Source organism: Tetrao urogallus, assembly GCF_951394365.1.
Source record: "Tetrao urogallus genome assembly, chromosome: 8".
Taxonomy (NCBI): domain Eukaryota; kingdom Metazoa; phylum Chordata; class Aves; order Galliformes; family Phasianidae; genus Tetrao; species Tetrao urogallus.
This window is the reverse complement of record NC_136821.1, coordinates 22,165,425-22,181,215: the sequence shown is the minus strand read 5'-3', so window position 1 is coordinate 22,181,215 and position 15,791 is coordinate 22,165,425. Positions and strand designations below refer to the sequence as shown.

General features: G+C 36.0%; 1 protein-coding gene across 1 annotated transcript in view; it reads left to right on the top strand.

Annotated features, from left to right (window-relative positions):
• Positions 1-6,902: 6,902 nt before the first annotated feature.
• Positions 6,903-15,791, top strand: part of SESTD1 (SEC14 and spectrin domain containing 1) — a gene marked incomplete at both ends in the record, with an annotated part of 36,758 nt that continues 27,869 nt past the window's right edge. The window contains 3 exons of the mRNA XM_079538836.1: positions 6,903-6,957; positions 12,781-12,889; positions 14,607-14,697. Of these exons, the coding sequence (XP_079394962.1) occupies positions 6,903-6,957; positions 12,781-12,889; positions 14,607-14,697 (255 nt within the window). The remainder of the gene's footprint in view (positions 6,958-12,780; positions 12,890-14,606; positions 14,698-15,791) is intronic.

Sequence of the window (15,791 nt, the reverse complement as noted above, 5' to 3'; positions counted from 1 at the left end):
CTAATGCATAACATCTCCGTTTTACAGATGGAGAGATTGAATGAAGACTAAAAGGAATAAATGACTTGCTGAAAGCCATATGTATATTTCATAGCAGGACAAGGAATGGAAACCAGATTTTTTTTTTCTGAGCTTTCATCTTGTGTTTAGCAGATCAGCTACTCTGTATTGCTGGATACGTGACAAAAATAATGCAATTACTAGTTTTCTGAAACTTGCAATAGGTACTCCTGAACAGACAGGCTCATTTAAGAATCTACTTTGAGCTTCAAATCTAATGAATTTGAGCAATTAGGCCCCTCAAAAAGAAGACATTGAGGCCCTGGAGTATGTTGAGATAAGGGCGATGAAGTTAGTGAAGGATTGGGAGCATGAGTCTTATGAGGAGTGGGCTGCCCTTCACAGCAACTTAAAAGGAGGTTGTGGTGAGGCAATGGTCAGCCTTTTTTCCCCAGGTGACAGTGATAGGATGAGAGGGATTGCCCTCAAGTTGCACCATGCAAAGTTCAGGTTGGATATTAAGAAAAACTTCTCTGAAAGAGTGGTGAGGTATTGGAACAGGCTGCCTGGGAAAGCTGTTGAGTCACTGTCTTTGGAGAGGCTTAAGGAAAGGGTAGGTTTAGTACTTACGAATGTTGTGTAGTGGGCAGTATTTGATGTGGGTGGGCCACTTCACTAGTTGATCTTAAAGGCCTTTTCCAGCCTTAATGATTCTTTGATTCTATAACTGTGTATGTAATAATTCTTCCTGATCCTGAATTCATTTTGATTGTGGCTCCCACTGGGTTGCTTAGAGAGAAAGCACGTTAATTGCAGTCAGGTTCTCTAGCGTGTTCAGGGCATCTTACTTCCAATCACCTAGTCAGTGCAAGCTCGTGGACTTCATCTGCCTTCTTAATAGACTTTTCAAATGATTTTTAACAGCATCTGGTTATTTCTTATTTAATTAATTTTATTGTATGAAACTGAAGACATACAGTAGAAAATGCAGATGATATCTTCATCAGGAATTATGCATTTTGACTTTGCACTTCACACAACTTTTATTTTTGAGCGCTTTCTGTAGTTTTATTTTACTTTTTTTTTTTTTTTTAGAAAGTATTTTTAGAATTTCAAATTGTCCTGGATCAAACAGCATGACTTTTGCTAGAGCTCAGAAGTGATAGGGGATGCAGCCTGCCTAGTCATGATTTGATTTTGCATGGGAGTACAGACTGAAATATTTAATCTTCCAGTATTTCTGTGCAAATATTCTGAAAAAGCAAATACGTAGCTGAAGATGAACACAGGTATATTGCTTTAAAAACCTGAAAGCCACGGTAATTCAAAACAAGATCAGTGAGTTCTTCGCTGTAGTTATTTCATTTCTAGCATGTTTTCTATATCCAGAAATTTTATAATAGAGCCAATAAAAATACTACATCTCAAGCAGATTGGAGGTGGGCATGCAGCACTCTGAATTGTTTCTGACCTACAGCAAATGTATTTAATCTTTTTAACTTGTTTTGTTATCTGTAACACTTGAGGTTATAAAATTAGTGTGATGAAATTCAGCCTGTTGTAGAAGTTCACTTTCTATAAGTGAAATCTCTTCTTTTCAGTTTTCTTGTGTTATTATTTTTCCTCTCTCTTGCTTTTTTTCTTTAAGGTCAAATGCTTTTTTTTAAAAAAAATTGAATTGATGATAGACTTGTTTCTTCCAGCTAGACACCATTATAGTGTTGAAATCACATCATTCTTTCCTGACCTTCCTTATTCTAAATTGAGAGCTTGATGGTCAGTTTAGGACCGTCATCATGTTGTCTTCCAAACAAGTTAGTTATTTACAGGACTAAGTATACTTGCATGTGATTTTGCTTATTAGTGTACCTTTGAATGCTGTCAGTGCAAAGTAAACACAGGATCTCTTAAAATTGTTTCTTTCCAGTAGAGAAATAGCATTTAGTTTCATTCACCCTGAGATTCTCTGGAGTGTTAAAGATAGTGAGAGGCAGTAAACCTTTCTCTAATCCTAAAGACTTTTTTTTTTTTTTTTCTGGTGTGTTCAAGCAGCCTGCTGTAGAGTTTTCTTCTGGATATAGCATGTCAGAACTCTCATAGAAGAGGGGTAACTGCAAACTTCAGGAGTTTCTGGAACAAAGGGCAGGTGTTTAAATTACAGTTCTGACTCACCTCCCTTCACTCTCAATGAACAGAATATTTCCTTTGGTTACAGGAAATATGGAACAAAAGAACTATTTTGATCCATGAACACTGCCAATATTGTGAGAAATGAAAACCATGTAGTAAAATTTGTGTTTTACTAACAGCAAAAAAAGTTGCTCACTGGAGTCAGTAAGTTAACATATAACTTTTATATGTGAAGGTGCTATGATTATGAAGCGAGTGTGGAAGTTTGCTTTCATTCTTGATTATAATAAAATCAATTTGTAGTAACTTTGAAGTATAACTTAAGGTGAAAAAGGAAAAATCCTTACGAGGTGCATGTTCCACATCTGAAAGAAAAAAAGAATACTATTAAAGCTATTTAGGTACGTGCATGGTTTAGCTTCTAATGGAAAGGCAGAAATGATTTCTGGAGTCATTCTTGAGTTTAGTGTAACGGCCCACAGACTTTTGTCTGCAGCATACAGGAGGATTTAATAGGGTTCTTATCTGAGTAATTGTTTAAAGTGCAAGCTGCACTGAGATGCAGTTTCCTGAAAGACAGAATTTGTTTGCTTCCTTCTCTAGTGTGGGAAGTGCTTTATACACATAAATAACAAAGCCACTTAAGTAGGGAAATTGGCGCTAAGGGGTGGTAATGAACACTAGAGCAGGGAGGAAGGACAAAAAAAGTGTTATTTCTGTTTCTTAGTTTAAAAAAAAAAAAAAAGTCAGTGGGTTTTTTTGTTGGCAATGAAGCTCATTGTTTCATCAAGAAAAGGAAAACTTACTGTATTTTACCTCGGGTGCCCTGATTGAAGTTTTGTTCGTTCTTTTTTCTTTCCCCACTTCCTCTAGATCACTTACAATCTGGATTCTGTTAACTTTTTTTTTCCCCAAGGAAAAAAGTTCTATTTGTGCGCATGAATATAGAAGTACCCAGACAGAGCTCCAGATCTCAATCTGAAGCCTTGTGCTTTGAATTAAAGAAAATAAAAAATAATTTTGGGCTCTTTTTTTCTGGGACCTATCTTGAATTAGGTATTTTTTTTGTGCAGAATTAGGTTGACCTTTTTCTTCATAGGAGTTGATTCTTTTTGTAAATATGGGAGATCACTTTTAAGGTTGAAGAGTGGGGCAAGGTAGGTTCAGGCATTTATTAACTGCAATTTATGGAGACCTCAGATTCCTCTCAGCTTTGCTGTTATCTTCTGTGTCTGGTGTTTACTTCTCAGAAGTGGTCTGTAGGTTGTATTTACACCAGCTGTAGGGCAATAGTAGCAGTCGAAGCAGAAATTGATGCCTACTGTCTCCCTTTGGTTTTAGACTAAGAGGAGTTAAAGGGCTGCACCTAAATACAAAATATTGCTTTCCTGATGAGCCTCTCATGCTGAAGTTTTCTAAAGACTTAGTCATAAATAAGGTGTGATGGAATGTTTTGAAGGGTGAATCCACTAATATTCACAAAATGTTGTTCCTTGTAGATTGGTACTGTAAAGCTTTCTTCAGGAGCTGTTCTCACTTTGGTCGCAAAGGAAACAAGCAAGATGCTGAAGGCCGCTCTGGGCTTTCCTTTCTTTCACGCTGTGGCTTTGCCAACACTGTGGGAACAGCTCAGCTCCCTCTCCTAGAACGGGTGGCCTGCTGGTCTGCCTGCTGTGGTAGGGACCTGGTTTACTTGCCAGAAACTGATGCCAATAACACACCAGTGTTATACGTATTGTACCATATGTAAGGTTAAATTGTGTAAATGTAATGCTTATGTAAGTGTTTATTTGAGGAAGGTGGGAGGGCAGAAGTACACTTACAATTTCTTTGATTTGTTCAGTTTATTTTCCTGGAACTAATTCCCTTTAGGGAGATGTTTCTTTCAAGACAAAGTGGAATCTTAACAAATAAACAAAAAAAAACAGACAAAAAAAAAAAAAAAAAAAAAACAATACCTACAACACTCAAACAGCCATGAAATAACCTGCCAGCAGCCCTCTCCAAAAGGCCAACCCCATAAGAATCCTGAATCAGAATTTAGCTCACTTCTGAGTTTTACAGGAGTGGGGATGTGTTTCTTCATAAACTTCAGAGATTTTTCACATGGGGATGTAAAAATAACCAATACTAACCTCAGTTTGTTTTTTTTTTTTTTTTTTTTTTCCCTCCTCCTTACGGTGTATGAGAAGGAAATGAACTAAATCATGTAAGGATTATGAGCTAATTTCATATGTTCCTTAAAATAAGAAATGCTTAGGAGCTCTGGGTCTTACTTTATTCTTTTAGCTACTGCAAATGAGAACTTTCCCACTCAGTTGATGATCATGAGTTACACTGTAGGAGTTAATATAAAATAACAATTGCACTTTCGATGCTGCCTGAGGGGGAACACCTCGATAAAATGAAGGATTCATTAAGCTTCCTCCTTGACTGGCATTCTACTTCTTTTCCTGGGTCTCCTTTGTTTTTCATCTGTGCTTAAAAAGTTAGGGCAGTAAGTCCACACATTACTTGTGGAAGACGTTTATCTAGTGGTTGATAGAAATGTGTGACTTGCCTGGAGTTCAGCATGGGACTAGGGGTGGACTACAAGTGCATGATAACCATGTTGTATTGCTGTGCTTATTGACTCCTATGTAATTAGAAGATAGTGAATATTTTTATTTTTGTTAAAGAGAATGGGTGGTAGTTCTTCCAGGCTGAAAGTGTGGTAAAATGTTCTTTGACCAAGTCGTTTGTTGCTTCCTTATAGTATCACTATTTCGCTTGGTGTTGAGCAGTACCAAGTAAATGGTACAAGCCCGGAAAGGAATCTGACATTATATGGTATCATTATATTGATACCATATTCTAATCTGCAAATATAGATTAAGAGACAGAAGTGTATGAAGTAGTAAATTGTCAGGTTTTTGAACATGAGAAAAGAAAGGAGAGGCCAGAGAAATTTTCTAGGAACCAATCTCCATCTGCACATAGCACTTTGAATCAAAACAAAACTCAATGGAAGGTGGCTAGTAGTAGCCCAATGTGTGCATATGTATAAATGTTATCTGTTGATATAAACCCCTTGACATGTCTTTTGCACATATCCAATGATTCTTGAAATCTCATGTTAAAATTTAAGCTAATTTAAGTCTCCAAGAGGATTTGGTTTTTTGTATATTAAAAAAAAAATGCAGCCATGATTCTTTGTGTATTCATATTTTCACAGTTAACGAGTATATTAATTTTTTTCCTTAGATATTTTGTATCCTTTCAGCATCCTACAGAACTTCATTTTCTGAAAGATTTCTGTTCTTTTGCTGCTTGTCATTTGCCGGTGCTCAGGCTGCAGTTTTTTGAATGGCTGAGGCGCTAGTCAGTCTGCATCAAAGTCATTCTTTTTATTTATGTAAACTTTATGCATTTGATGTGTCTGTCAGTATTACATCTTAATGTTCAGGACTGGCTCCTGCTCTTTACAACTGAGTAAGTTAAGCAGCAGAATTTAGTAATCTGCCAATGTTTTTTCATTTTTCTATGCTTTTATTTCCTTGCTTTAATCGTATCTTTTACTGGAGATATATATATACACGCATATAATCTCTTAGCTGTACTGGATTGTTTCAAATGCATGCCTTGGGATGTTATCACTAAAACTTATCATTTCATGCAACTGTTTAGCAGACATTCATCAGTAGAGCCACTTCTAATACATAACCTCTATGTAATTCTTGATTGTATTCTGCAACAGCAGAAGTATATGTTTACTTAAACGCTTTGAGTTTTGTTTCTGAATGAGTAAACTAAGTACAACAGTTACCAACTTATGACCAGTAAAGGAAATGTTTCTCAAAGTGTTTTCAACTACAAATTAATGTCATGGGCTGAGTAACTTGCATGTCATTTTTGTGACACTTACTAATAGGGGAAAAAAGTAGTTCTTCAGTATGAAACCAGTTTCTGAAGAAGCAGTATGTTTGTTTTGGTGATTTTTCTAATATGAGTGGGTTGTCTCAACTCTTTTATAGTTGGGTTTTATCTGTTTTCTTAAAGGTTTTTCTCTTGAAAGTTTGTCTAATTGGGGTGAATAATTGAATCTGAAAACTGTGATGCTGATCTTGGTGCAGGAGGAATGGGAGGGTGTTATTGCTGTGACTCAGGTGAAGTTTGTTACCAGGAAAGTGCTGTATGCAGTGCTCTGGGGTGTAGCAAAAACATGACCTCAGGAATACTCACGGGTGTGAGTTGCTGCTTTGTGCACCTGGAGGAGGAAGGAGGTTGCAGTGCTGGCATCCTGTTCATAGTCAGTGGAACACCAATGTTTAATCACAATGAACTGCAGTTTTTTTGCACAAAGTTGTACAAAGGAAGGGATTTGGGGACAAAAGGAGCAAAAAGCATTTCCATCTGTAGGTTAGACTTGCTTATTTTGACTGTTAGATTTTTTTCTTTAATTGGAGATCTACTAATGGCAGGGTAATGATGGCATCCTGATACTAATGGGGCAAAAGGTATTTCATAGTAATATTCCTGGTGATGTAGAATGGACTATGAAAATGTAGATGAGAGCACTAGTTTTATTTACATGTTCTGTTTTATGTCTGAATGACCAAGCAATTAGGTGATTTGTTTTTCGAACAGTACTGCGGATTCTGTTTTGTACTTTCTTCAGAGGAGCACGAATGTTTTGGCCAGAGTGCTCTCTAGTGAAACACCTTGATTTGTTACCCCTGCTTTACAACTTCAACTTCTTGTGTTTCAGAGCTGTGAAAATTACCTGAAATAGAATGGAAGCGTCAGTAATATTACCCATTCTGAAGAAAAAACTGGCTTTTCTTTCAGGTATAGTTTCAACTTTCCTCAGTTGGGTTCTTTCTACATAACTTGGGTGAAATTTTTGTTTGCTTTCTTGTATTTACTCAATGTATGTAGCAGAAATATATTGCAGGTTAGCACTTGTATCATTTCAAAAGCATCTTTTTTTTTTTTTTTTTTTAAATCTAGTAGGCAACGTGTTGTTGCTGGTTTTCAGCACTTGATTTCAGTGTAGCCTGTGACTCTACTCCACAAAGTAGATGTCCTGAAGTTTCAGTCCAGAAGTAAAAGAATAACAATTTAGCAGGCATCCAATAATAACCCTTTTTGTTTTCTAAGTGGTTTTAGAAATGCAGGTGGTTAGTTTTAGGATTTTCTTTACCCTTGTCTTTTCTCAAACCTAGAAATAGATGTTGATAACACATTGTAATGTGTGGCTAATTCTGCTTCCAAGTAGTTAATTCAAGCAAAGCTAGAATTACTGTTTTTCTTTTCATTCACAATTCTTTAATCTTGAATTAATTGTAATTCTCATCTCTCCAGGCCACAGGGAGGAGGGGGGGGGAAAAAAAAGGAAAAAAAAAAAAAAAAAAAAAAAAAAAAAAGGAATGCTTGGAAAGATGGATTTGAAAAGGGAAAGTAGTTAACTTGCAGGGGACTTCACAATTTTAAAAATTGACAAATGTTGCAATAATTAAGTGTTCTTCTGTTTTAGTTCATTTTAGCCCACCCCAATCACTTGAAGTGAAAATTGTTCCTTCTTAAATGTAATTTATTTTGATTTGAATTTGCTTGCTGTCGCAGGAGATTTCAAATCAAACAACTCCTATTCAAAACAATAAATTCACGTTATATTACAGCCTGTAAAAGCAGGCAGCTTCCTCAGTAGTGATAGCAGATTCATAAAATGGTTGGTTGTTTGGCTTTATGCAGCAGGGAAGTTCTCATTAACTAGAGTGCCTTTGCACTTTGGTAAAGCTGCCTGATCCATTTTGAAATATAGATCTTCTTAGTGAAAAGCAATCTACTGAGTGTCAGGTAAATGCTGTCACCCTTTTTGAACTTTCATATTTCTAAATAGGTTTGACCTCTTTGGAATTGCGTAGTATTAACAGATACTTTTAGTTTAATAAATGATAAAGATTCAGGCAGCAGTTCTATTAAGCATTCTTCAGTGTAAGTAAAAGAACTTCATAGACAAACCACTTTTTCATGTTCTTTTTTAAAGCAATTTTATTTCCTTTAGTTTCGTAAGTAAGACTACAGTGATTTTAAAATAAACATAAAAATGGTGTTATAGTCAAACCTTTCCCTGGTGTTGTTTGTATGATAAGGCTGCTTGTAATGTGCATACAAGTAGTATTGGCCCTGCCTTTTTCTGGAAAAACAACCTAGTGGATTTGGAATTCATGTTGGTAGGCCATCATAAATGGCAGGAAGATGGCAGAGCTAATGACTCAGCAAAACAAACAAACAAAGAACAGAAACTCAGCCTGTTTGGTGCAAGATCAATTACAGTGTTTTTTATTTTTCTTTGTTGCTTTCCTTAGCTTATATGTATTTTTTTTTTTTTTCCAGTTAATAAACTATGTCACTTCTGAATTAGGCTACACAATGTATTGATTTGCCCAGATTCTTTTCAGTTTTAGCTCTAAACTTGAGAACTCAACTGGGGGTAGAGCTTTTTTGTAAAACAAAGGAGATTTCAAGTTCATTGTGCTCATAGTCAAAAATCACAATCTGTTTTGGGTTTCTCTCTAAACATTGTCTTCTAACAGTAGTGGTTAATATTTATGATATCTCTAATATTTAGAACATTAAAAATAATACTGCTAAAAGAGCAATTTGTTTTGCCATTAATTAAATACTTTAGTGTGTTAATACTGGCAAATGCTGCACTGTATTCATGACTGAAGTCCAGTTTCTCTTCCAGAATTTCCTTTAAAGATATGATTTTATGTTAAAATGTTTTTTAGATGGATAAATATATATGTTGTCTCTTCTATAAATCACAAGCTATCAATTTTCACTGAGCAAAATAATGAATTATAATTCCTACTCTGTCCTTGGTTTACATTATGACAGGTTGGCAGAAACTTACTTGATCTATGTGAGCAGGAAGATTGCACAAAAAATACTATGCAGGCAGAATATAGTTGTTTGAATCTTTTCTGCTAATGTTTACAAGGAGAGGAGAGCAAAAAGCTTCAGTTAAGCAAGATGACATGTCATGAAACTGAATAGTTCTGCTAATTATTGCATTCTCTTTGAAATGTCAAGACGTAGTTAGGTTGTTTATTTTGTGGGATCAGCAAATGCTATGTAGGTTGCTCTGGAAGTAATGCCTCCTATTTATTTCAAAGAAAACAGCAAGAGATAAAGGGCACAATAACACCATTTGATAAGGCAAATTCTTAGTACAAAACACTTTATTTTTTTGTCATCACCACTGTTAACTCTGCATTTTTGCCAATGATGAATAAGAGCCTGCATGCCATACTTGTAAAATTCTGCACCAATGGAGGTGATCCACTGTCACCACTGCTGAAACGCTGCTTTACAGTGCCTTATGTCCGCTGTTTGGTTTTCATAAATATTCAGCAAGTGTCAATGAATGTCACTGATTGCCATTTTGTCTGAGGAATTCAGTGGTGCACCATTGTTTCATATGTACTTCCATGTCAGACACCATTCTGTCATGCTCCCCCTCTGCTACTATATGTCACGTGGCAACAAAATGCAACAAGATATTGGTGGGAAGGTTCAACCTCTGCTGCCATGCTACCAGCATCTGCCTCTGATATCATGGGCAAACATAATAAGAGGCATTACTTTTGGAGACCTCTTATTTAAATTTGGGTATACACGTGAGAATATCTGAGTGTTTAGTATATTTTGTGAATAGACTTGAAGTGTCAGTCCTCAGCCTTGATTTATAAGTCCCTGTTCAACACTGGAGCCTTTCATGTCTTTTAAAAAAAAAAAAAAAAATAATAATAATAATAATGTGAACAACTGTTAACCATTAACTGAATTTGTGGGCCCATGTGAATCTGGGGGAAAAAAATGGAAGAGAACAATTCTCTTTCAGCTGTGAATCATCTGTGGTAAGACTAATGTGGTATAAATGCAAGAAGAAAACAGGCTTCTGCAAACACTCTCCCCTCTGCGTATCTTCTCCTAAATGGACAATCTTAAGCCTGAACTTCAGGATCACTCATGAGTTCTTGCTGAGGAGGAGAGGGAGCATTAGATACCAGTCTTGCAAGTCTGAGATGGCTGCTGTTATTCCAGATTGAATTTTGGTTTCTGGAGGTTGGCCTGGGGCCATTGCTGTGGTGTTCCCCTTAAAAATGCCTTCATAACTTCCTGTATTACTGCTTCTCCTGTCGTGAACTTGTTCTATTTGATCACCAACTTTTGTCTGTTCTGCATTTTTAGTCTTTATGGTTATTTATGACGCTTTTCTTACATTTTGCTGTGGCAGTTTTTCCTAGTTAGCCATTTTTCTACCAGTAACCTATTCTTGAATTTAGCTGTTCTGAATTTTAGTGTAAACCAGTTTATTTTTTGAATTCTTAAAAACTGATGTCCTACTGCCTTTGAAAACATTTTTGAAATATTTTTTGGATAGGGAAAGACTAAATGATGCCTGACTGCTTGGGGGAAGGCTTAATTCTTCATTTTATTATTCTTCTCGTTAAGAGACAGTAGCTTAAAAAGTCATTGTTCATGGCTCCTTAAGTATTATTTTACATCCTCAAAAATACTGCCTCCCTCTTCGTTGTTTAATGAGGGTTCACGAAGTAGTGTAGCAAGTAGGAAGAAAATTTTTTGTTCACTTCAAGCATTTGGATGAGAACAAATCTCTAGTTCATAAAGGACTAAGCTATTTTTTTTCTCTCCTTCCTTTTTCTTTCCTCTTTCCTAATCCTATTTTCAGGCTTTTGCCTGAAAAGGTTTTCTGCCTGAGACAGATAAGGATGGACAGTCTGTAAATAAGTTTTGCTTTACACAGTGGCTCATTGGATTCAGGAGAAAGGACACACAGGTAGATCCTTTCTCACTGTTAGTTGATGCCTCTGTTAATAAATAATTAAAATCTGTTTTCTGCTTTTCCAAGAATTCCTGCCCTCCCATTTTTTTCCCCCTTCACTTATGAAACAAACAACAACAACAAAAAAACCCCACCACAGAAAAGAGAGAGAAACACAACTGTTAGAATAGACCACCTAAGCAGTAGTTCTGAAGACATAGTTTGCTCACCTGCATACCAGTAGATCTTAAATAATATTAGGGGAGTTGAGATAACTTTGGAAGCAAGGGAAAAAGCTGTTGCAATTAGGATGCCAACATATGTTGTGTCAACAGACTATTTTCTATTATTTTGCTTGCATCTCTAATGTTTTGGGAGGAATTCTTCACAAATTATGTCAGTGTAGGTGTATGCATCTGCAAGCATTGCTGTGCTGTACTTGTGTGCTTTGTGTTACTGCTCCACAGCTGTTGTTATTCTTTAAGAAGCTGTACTCTCTGTCCCTGACTTGCAGGGAAGCAAAACTGATATAATGGGTTTAACCACATGAACACTTGAGAGTATTTTTTTTTTTTTTCCCCTCAGATCACAGATTCAAGGGCAGAGGAGGGGGGGAAATCCTGGTAATTTTACTCAAAACAGTGAATATATGACTACTTCTCAAATTCTGTGGAAAGATCCGGTACAACTACTTTTGCCCCTTTGTTGACTTTAATTCTTCTCTTCAGATGTTCAGCAGTGATGCCCCTCTGTAAGGTATGGTGAATATGGGGAGTCCCCTGCACACCTGGCTCCCTTCCCACTACCAGATTTTCTGGGAGGCCCTTCTGAGAGAATAGCTGCACATATCAGGGCACTGTGTCAGTATTTATTTTTTGTGTGATCTTGATATATTTGTCTTCAGTTCCCATTGAAACTGTGAGAGGGAAAAAACCTTCTCCAAATCCATTTTTCTTGTTGGTAGATAGCCATGTGACTCAAAAGTCAATCCTTTTGAGAAAAGACCCACAGAGAAAATTTCAGCTCTTTAAATAGTCTCTTTTTTTTAAATAAAGAAACTACTTTCCCAGAAACTTTCTGAATTGTCTATGTAATAAAAAAAAATGACAAATCACAGATGCAGCATGTTCTAACTTAAATGCTATACGTCTGGCTAATGCTTGATTTTGATTGAAGTGAAAATGTGTGGCTGGTGCTTGCCATGTTTTTGTTTCTATTGCTGCATGTGTAAAATGCATACAAAGATTAAAGCAAATGGCTTGAAGTATTTATCTTAATTGTGAGGTGACTGTTACATGCCTGTAAGTAGGTCAGAAAATCCATGGGCTTGATGCATGTATAATCAACTGAGAACAGCCCATGTGGAACAAGACTTCACTTTGTTTAAGGGATGTTTCCAGCAGGTCTTGCCTTGCAGTTGGAGCAGCTGAGCTCGCTTGCCTTGGAATCTTACTAGGTTTCTGACTGACTAGTTGTATAGATGATCTAGGAAATGCTTTAAGTGAAAATGTAATCTACGTGTGCAAAAATAATGCTTCTGGGAAACTGGAATGGGACAGTGTTTATGTTGGAACTACCAGATGAAAGGCTATGACCGATGTGGATGTGGTCTGTTCTCTGAAGCTTTGATGCCTTAAAATATCAATGTGGTGAGTGGATCCTCACATCTAACAGGAGGAACACCATGAGTAGTTTCCACAGCAACTTTAAATGTTAGTTTTATGATATGTTTTCAGACCATATGACTACAAACTATTTATTTTACTTTTAAGCCCTTACATTAACTTTCTAATGACTTTTTCATGCCCAAATAGGAGGGAAGGACAGAAGAAGTGGTCTCATTCTGACAATTCCATTATGCCTTGAGCAGACGAGTATGGATGAGCTGAGTGTCACGCTGGACTACCTGCTCAGTATCCCAAGGTGATTTCAAAGGCATTTGGCTCTCAGGGCTGCTTGCTTCTTTTAGTCCTGGAAAGGGTCATTTATTGTTTCTATTTGATGTCAATGCAAAACTTATTTTATGTAAACGATTGTTCAACACGTTATACAGTTTGGTTTAGTTAGAAACATACACGTTCAAATAAACCTGGAGGTCTACTAAGGCTTGCCTAAATTCTTTTATTCTGTATATCTAACTTTGCATTTTTCTGTTTGTTGTATATATTTGTGTTAAGTATTCCTTCACTCCTTTCATGGAATATCTTTTTTTTTTTTTTTTTAATGTCAGTGTGCTTAAATTGCTATGTAAATTAATGAGCCACTCTAATGAATTTCTTAAGCTTACAGAAGTAGCATTGCAGTTTACAAATTTGCCCAAAGTAAACAAAGCCTCCTCTTTTTTTACTTCTCTATATGTATATTCTTTGTAACCTTAGACCTTAATTGTGCAAAGTTTTAAATAGTTTCATTTAAGTTGTTTAGCTTATTTAAATGTTGAAAGTTCAAATACCACCTAAGTGTGCTGAATGAGAATTTGAGTGTTTTGTCTTTCAGACCTGATTGTAAGATATTTTTGAAGTTCTGCTTATGTGACCCTGTAAACTTATAGTGACAGTTTTGCGTGTTTTTTTTTTTTTTTTTAAGATCCAAAGGTCAATCTTTAGAGTTGCTTTGCGTATAACTAGAAAGGGATGAAGCCCTTCAGCTAAATGTTTGCTTGTATCCCTTTAAGTATGCCTTTTGGAAATAAAGATTCTATGCCATAACTGAAGAATTTTTAGTGCAGTTTGCTTGTTGGAATCTACAAATGTATTAAGAACATAAATAAGTGATCCAACTTCTTTCTGTAGTTAAGATCATTTGGAGGAAAAAATTCTGGTTAGGGAGAGAGAGGCAAGCAATAATTCAGTTTATTTGCAAATAAAGCATCAATGTGTGTGTGTATATTGAACAGCATTTAAGTTGTGGAAGAGTTTTCTGAACAGCCTGTGAAGTGTTGGAAATCCCAAACTATTATCCATGTAAGCCATCTCATTGACTTAAGGACTTGGCTGCATTTATGGAACAGATGTAGGCATTGTTGTTCTCACAAGCATTTGTTATTTCTCAGTCTCACCCTGGTGTGTTTTGTTGTTTGTTTGTTTTTTTTTTTTTTACATACATTAGTGTAAAAATAACTGATGAAAATTCAATGGAAGCACTCTTTGTACTCTATATAAACTGGGATCTGCTTGAATGCGAAGTTTAGAGTTCCCACTTCTGATATTTTGTTTGTCTATTATGTGGGCAAAAAATAACTTTGTGGTGGCAGTATGGAAAGACTATTGTCACTTTTGTTTGCACCTTGTGAAATGCATCTATTTTGGCCTAAGCACTTGCATTTTGCACTCAGGAAAGAGTCACTCTACTGCATTTGAAATGGAGATATATGGGAAAGGATGTTGCCTGAAACCTTGATTTATGTCTAAGGAACGTGAATTTTTACTTTTTCCTCCTAAGTATAAGCTAGCCTAACATGTCTAACAATTGAGCATGCCTTACATTATAGCTATGTTTTGAAACTTACGTTATGGTATTGATGGATAACTGTGTCCAAGAATCTACATAGCTGTATTTTTCAGTAGATTTAAAGCCGGAGTCATGGAGATATAATACTTGATGAATTATACCATTTTTTCTAAATGCTTCTCTTTTTTAGTGAGAAGTGCAAAGCGAGAGGATTTACTGTGATAGTGGATGGCAGAAAATCTCAGTGGAATGTGGTGAAGACAGTTGTGTTAATGCTACAGGTAAATCCACTTTATATATTGACAGTTGACAGATTTATTCTATAGATGTGAACCCAATAGCTGCATTACTTCTGGGGCATTAATATCTTCATTGAAAGACAGGTAGGCAGTTTATGAGCTTTTAATATCCCAATCTTTTCTTTGACAAAGGAACAATATGAAGAGAGGATGATACGCTTCTGTCTAATGTGGGTCAAATTCCTCACTCGCTTAACACGTGAGATTGTAACCTTTTTCCTAAAATAGTTTTGGTTGGGAAAAAAATACAGAATTATGCTCTTGGCATCATCAAAGCCATGAGTAGTAAGCACATAAGCAGAGAACAATTCATGCTGATAAGTAGACAGTACAGATAAGTAGACTTTGATGCATTATGCAGTCCCAATTAGCTTCCATTGTAATTAACTGTTGATTTTTGCATTACAATTGTCCCAGTCACAAGTTAAGTCCTGGATGCTACTCAAAGTAGGGAGGAAAAAAAGTGTCAGTTTACCAATAAAGGTTGCTAATAATGATTTCTTCTTACCTTTTCAGAATAGTGAGGTTCTGATAAGGATATATGATAAAGTTTTATTTCTGGTAAGGTGTATGGTCTATCTTCTGGTTCAGTGTTCAAATAAAAATGGAAGACACAGCATACTGAACTAGATTCAAGATGTTGAACTCTACTGCCTTTCCTGTCTTTCTTACTGTGTAAATGATTGCTATTTATTGGAGTTCTTTGCACAAAATTAGGCAAAGCCTTAAAAAGTGTCTACTTCCAATAGGGCAACTTTTTTTGTGTAAACGATTAATTACTTTTTTTACATAGCAGACTGCGTAAGTAGCAAGCTTTGTTATAAACTTTCTAAAAAGAGATACTATAAATAACATTTAATGAAACCAAAAATTTGTGTTTTTCTGTGCTGGTACAGCGTGGACTAGTGATTACATTTTCTTTTCAGTTCTGACAGTATTTTGCTGTGCGATCTATTGCAGAGTGTGAGCCAGCTTGGGACATAAATGCAGCCAATCTTGTTTAATTTCTGTCTGCAAATGTAACTTCTTGAGTAGTTGGTGGAACATAAGTAGAGCTCAGTTCTGTGATACATGAA